Source organism: Dermacentor silvarum, chromosome 11 (assembly GCF_013339745.2).
Source record: "Dermacentor silvarum isolate Dsil-2018 chromosome 11, BIME_Dsil_1.4, whole genome shotgun sequence".
Taxonomy (NCBI): Eukaryota; Metazoa; Arthropoda; class Arachnida; order Ixodida; family Ixodidae; genus Dermacentor; species Dermacentor silvarum.
In genome coordinates, this window is record NC_051164.1 from 26193212 (window position 1) to 26199211 (window position 6000).

Consider the following 6000-nt stretch of genomic DNA (forward strand, 5'->3'; position numbering starts at 1 on the left):
GCATGGGTGCGCTTGCAGTCGCTCCTGGACCACCACACGTACCTACTGAACTTGACCGTGGCCAACGCGCAACCCGACATGCCGCCACGGTGGGAGCTCGAGTACAGTGCCCGTGCTGCGTACAACCTGACGAGCCTTGAACCGCAGCAGTGGGATGCCGCGCTCGCGAAGATGGAGCACGATGACGAACTTTTCAACAAGTTCTACAGGTAGGCCACCTGAAAGACGGTTACGATTTAGGTGTTTGTTTATGAATTGGAAATATTGGTAACTAGCACAACATGTCGCCAGCTTCTCCGCAACGTTAAATTGTTAGATAAATATTGGATGATGTTGAGTGAAGTGGATCATTTGGACAATTTAGAAGTTCGTAGTCAAGGAAGACCTTCTTGTAGCGAATTTACCAGCGCCTCTGGCACATTACTTGGCGTTGACGTGCGCTACGTAGTTAGGGACGGCGAATATGAAGGTGGCCCTATAACACTGATTTAATTTTCACGTTCGAAGGTTCGACTACTTGGAGGCATTCCATCGCGTATATATCCCAACTGTAAAAAAAATATCGAGTGTTCTTGAAAGCAGTGCAGAATAAATATGTTTTCTTTCCTTGATTCATATTTAGCGACTTAGACAGAAAAGCTAAGGGTAAGTACAGTATTTGAGTGCGTCTATACGCCTTAGATATGCCACGAACGTCGACAACATGTAAGGGCAGTCGCAAAAGAGGCAAACACATATTAAGCGAAGAGACGATGTAGCGCAGGCGAGGGTACAAGGTGAATAAAATGTTTAGTTTTTATTTTAGCCATTGCATATTGAACGAAAAACTAACTTCGAAATTTTGCCGATCTTCATAAAGAAAAGACGAGTTTGCCACCGGTTATGCTTTGCATCATGTGCTTAAATAATGAAAAAGAAATGAGACCTTCAATTATAAATAAGAGCTACTGGCGGCTATAACGTTTTTTCGGTTGTACAGGAAACGCGGCTAATATTTTTTGTACTGCTATCCTCGTAACCTCCTCGTAACCTCTTCACTACGCTGGAGAGATTATTTCAAGATAGAAATTTTACCCCAGAGACGTAGAACAGGTGACTGGGAAAGACCGAAGCTATTCTAGCGATGTTATCGCGGCGACCAGCACGCTACGCGAGACAAAAAAAAAAAAAAAAAAAGAAAGAATGCACAGACACACAGGGCGACGAGGACGGTCGCGTTACTTTCTACTACCTTGAATGATAATCAAGCCCGTGTTTATATCCGTGCATCTTCTACCGACGGAACGCGTGACGGAAAAAGAGTTAAACGCAATTTGGGAAGGAGGACAAGAAGAAGTGAAGTTATTCTTCTTTCTCGGGTTTTATGAGCCAAAACCAGTACTGATTAGGAGGCACGCCGTAGTGGAGGGCTCCGAATTAATTTTGACCACCTGGGGTTCTTTAACGTGCACCACAGCGCGCGCACAAGGACGTTTTTGCATTTTGCCTCCATCGAAATGCGGCCGCGATTCGATCCCGTCATCTCGTGCTGAGCAGCGCTACGCCTTAGCCGACTGAGCCACCGCGGCGGGTATGGCCCGATCCATGAACGCAGCCTATCGCACACGTGAAATATAACCTAGTTTTCTTTCGGATTGCGACAACGAGGGGGCGCTAACACAAACATGGCCTAGCCTCGGGATTTCTTTAGGCTGGCCCGTTTCCGCTGTTGTCCACTGCTCCTTCCAATGATACCCATGGCTTCAAATTGTGATCGATATCCGCACTGTTAACTGTGGAAGACTAAACACCTCGAAAAATGGTTGCGCGCGCTGTTGCCATGTTTCCACCGGCTACGGTTTGGGTATACCCGCTTGTTTTTACAGCGAAAGCAGTATACTCGTATGGCTAGGCGAAACGAAAAACCGTTCGCCGCGTGTTTCGATAAACGTCTCTATTGGCTGCGCCGTCAGTTACGTCGTTCTCTATGTCGCACCCAAACGCGCGCGCCATTGGCAGCGCCGTTAGTGACGTCGTTAGCGAACGCGTTCCCGCCATTGCCACGTTGACGCTGCTCTTCCCGCAACGCCTCCTCCTCGGCTCGCCGTTGTCGCATGCGTTCGATAGCTCGAGTTAGCTCGGCGTCGTGGTTAGCAGCATCCGCCCGCCATTGGCGCTTGCGTTCCACTTTGAGAACTCCACGTGGACGTTTCGTCGCAGCCGAAACCAAAGTGCCGCTCGAGAAACTCCCGCCGAAAGCAGGGGTTGGCCCCGGTGAACGAGTTCCCGCCATTGCCACCTTGACGCTGCTCTGTTCGCAACGCCTGCTCCTCGGCTCGCCGTTGTCGCATGCGTTCGATATCTCGGGTTAGCTCGGCGTCGTGGTTAGCAGCATCCGCCCGCCGTTGGCGCTTGCGTTCCACGAGAAACAGAAACATGTAACCAATAATTGAGAAACGCTTCAATACAGCGTCGGGATTGCTAAACACCGGGGCCGCACCTTTCAGATTCGCTGGTTAACCATCTGTACGGATTGCTTGGGCGGTGATTTTTTTTCCACGTACTTCGCGCAGGAAAGTGGTATCACCTAGGGTCGCACTTACGGTGCAAGAAACAAACTAGCTTTTGTACTTAACCTTTGCATGATCAACTTTCACGGACTCATACGCTACCTTACACAGGCCTGAAAACTTGACGGGAAGACAAAACACGACCCAAAAATTGGCCTTTCACCCACTGTTTTGAGCCTGTGTGTCAGGCCGCGGGTATAGAAAATAACGGCCTCTTTTTTTTTATCACCCTCCTTATCTATTTTATTTTCGTCTCACGTAACACGATAACCATCATAATAATGCAGTACCAACTCGCCGAAAGCTACACCTTACTGATGTGTATCTTCACATTTGCAGATTCTACTACAAGGGGGAGCCACAGAAGAAGCACTGCAAGGGTTCGTGCCGGAGGAGGCTTTTATGCGAGCAAAGGACCGCGACTTCCACGGACCTAAAGCGGTGCTAGACAGTTCCACAGTAATACTCTCTTGACACCAGCGAAACATGTTCAAGTGACATTGAAGGAAGGTGGCCAGTACCAGGCATAACATTCGACGCAGAATTTACTCTCAGAAGTCATAAAGCTGGGTCACTTGCCATTCTATGACATCACTCTCGATCACCAAGTCATTAAACATCTTGTGTCATGGATAATTGTTGTCCTCTGCGTTATTAAAAAAAAACATTTTGATGCTTTCTCTACTGATGAAAAGACTTGAGGCCTATTTTGCTGTCTTCACTTAATTGCGGATTGCTCCTGTACTGGACACCCCTCAGAAGCGCATGTTGAATAATTTTGTTACGGACGAGGCGCTTTTAATTACAGATGATTAAATGACAAGTCCACAAAAATAATCACTGGTTTCTGCGCTCAACTACCCAGATGATCATGATGACGATGGGTCTCTTTTATGGCTCATACCAACTAAGGGAGATCCATCGTTTTCTTCGTCTTCGTGTCGCCACATCGTTGACATTATAATCCCAGTTTAGTGCACGAAGCCCATCAGCTAAGTCCAAGTGGTGCGAAGAAGTGAAATCTTTTGAGACGCGAGCTGAGTCCACTAGACCAGCGTCTTTCTGACGTGATGCGTGTGACCACATATTTTAAATCCCCGACTCGGTCAATAAACGCGACGGGACCAGAATGCTGGGCCTAAAGCTTTTGACATATGCAGGATTTGCGCTGAGGAGTCCATGGCCAGACGAAGTCACCCTTTTCGAAAGAAAGTGGCTCGTGGCGGTGGTCATACCACTATTTGTAGCAATCTCGGGATGCTAGTGTGTGCAGACGAGTGATTTGACGGGCTTCCTCAGCACGGTATAAAGTTTCGGATAATGAGTGATCAGTATGATCGGTATCATCAGTATGAAGTCCCCAGTATGACCAGTAGATGGTCATACTGGGGACTCATACTCTATCCGTCCAGATTTAAGTTTGCGCTTTCCTATATTCCATTCAGAGGAATCTGCCAATACCCCGATCGCGGATGAAGTGAGAAGTAAGAGGCCGAATGCAGGGTATGACACCTTCAATGCTATTGGCAGAGGATATACATCCTTTTAAATGCGAAGCATTTCTTGCCGGCGGCTCTGTCTGCTGTCCCGTGTCGCTCACCCCCACAGCGCATGCGCGTCCTCTCCCCCTCTCCTACACTCTCCCCTTTTCTCTCCTCTAGGAATCCTGTACGGAGCGGCGCCCGCATCCCGCACCGCCACAGTGCATGCCCGTACCCTCCCCCTCTCTCTCCTCTCCTACGCTCCCCCCTTTCTCCCCTCTAGGAATCCTCTACAGAGCGGCGCCCGCGTGCCACACCCCCACAGCGCATGCGCGTCGCCTCCCCCTCTCTCTCCTCTCCTACGCTCCCCCCTTTCTCTGCTCTAGGAATGCGGAGCGGCAGGCTCGACAGGTGGTGTGACAGCTGCATACTCCTCCGGGGGCGCCACGGTAGTTCCGCGGTATGAAAATGACGGTACGCGCGCGCCTCATTCTCTCTCCTGTGCACCGCCGCGATGAGCGCTCGGGCCGCTGCCGCGAAACCATCTCCCGCACAAGCTGCATACTTCGCTGGGGGCGCCATGGTAGTTTCACTGTATGAAAATGACGGAGCGCGCGCGCCTCATTCTCTCTCCTGTGCAGCGCTGCGATGAGCGCTCGGGCCGCTTCCGCGAAACCACCTCCCGCTCAAGCTAACCATGTCCCCGCTGCTTCGCATCCACACATGGTTGCCTTTAGCGGGAGATGGAGTAATTTTATTTGGTCACGACATTTGATCATCTGTAATCAACGCAATACATCCAAGCGCCGTCTTTCTTCCTCTCGAAGATCACGGGTGCAAGTCACGGGCAGAACAACTTTTCAAAAACATCCTTCTGCCACATATCCTGAACCTTCTCGGCAATAACTGTTCGTTCATAGGACGACACTCGGTAAGGCTTTTGAGCAGAGCTGTGGCAGGCTCGGGAAGTCGGTGAAGATAGTAACCTTGTCCCTTTCACAGAAGTCAAACAAAGCGAAGCTTGTCGTTCTGCTACATTCGGCAATGTTTGTCGCTCATGTGACTGCAGCGTGTTACTAACCATATGCAGAATCTACGACTCGAAGGAGCGACTACGTTGGCAAGTGGTGTAACTCGCGTCTTTATTGATGTCTGCGATAGAATTTTCGGTGGCATCATCGAACACTACAAGCTCTATACCGCGAGGAAGTATATACAGCACTGGTGAACAATTATTTGCCCACAATATAGCACGGCTCGGGGAAGGAAGGAAGGAAGGAAAACATTTATTTGGTCCTGCAAGTTGTGAGTTGCCTCACAAAGTGGGCTGCTCCCACGTTGGGACCGGCAGGCACAGCCTTTTGGCCGCGTCGTGGGCTTGCTGGACGGTCCATAGTTGCTCGTTCAGGTCCGGACTGCGAATCGCTGCCTTTAGGCTGTTCCGATCCTTGGAGAAATGTTCGTTGGTTGGTTTGCACGACCAGAGCATGTGTTCTATGTCAAGTGGTACGTTGAAGTCTGCACACTGTGTGTTAGGATATTTGTTTGCCATGTAGAAATGTAGTCTTCTTGGTGTGGGATAAGGGTTTGTTTGTAGTGGTCATAAATTAAGTAAGTGCCTGTTGCCTTTTTAATGTGGGTTGTGAGTGCTAAATTGTCTTCGGCTGAGATAGAAATGTTGTGTGAGCTCGTTGTATGTAGAGGGGGCATCCCTGTTCTCTTCGAGATGGTTTGTACCCTCGAGGGTGGCGTTGCGGGGGGTCAGTGCTCGCGCGCTCTTATGAGCCATCTCATTGAGATTGGGGGGGGGGGGGCTTCTCCATATTGCCTAGGTTTGCTGGGAACCAGCATAATGAAGAAGAAGAAGAATTTTATTTATTCATTCACGAAAATAAAAGCACAGTAACAGGATATACAGAAGGAGGTCCCAAAGCTCAAGGCTGTAAGGAGACCTCCTGTTCTAATTATTA

General features: G+C 49.5%; 1 protein-coding gene across 1 annotated transcript in view; it reads left to right on the forward strand.

Moving 5' to 3' along the window:
• The window catches only part of LOC119432472 (sphingomyelin phosphodiesterase), a 48574-nt gene extending 45577 nt beyond the window's left edge, over window positions 1-2997 (forward strand). The window contains exons 14-15 of the mRNA XM_049658249.1: window positions 19-209; window positions 2889-2997. Of these exons, the coding sequence (XP_049514206.1) occupies window positions 19-209; window positions 2889-2997 (300 nt within the window). The remainder of the gene's footprint in view (window positions 1-18; window positions 210-2888) is intronic.
• Window positions 2998-6000: the final 3003 nt, after the last annotated feature.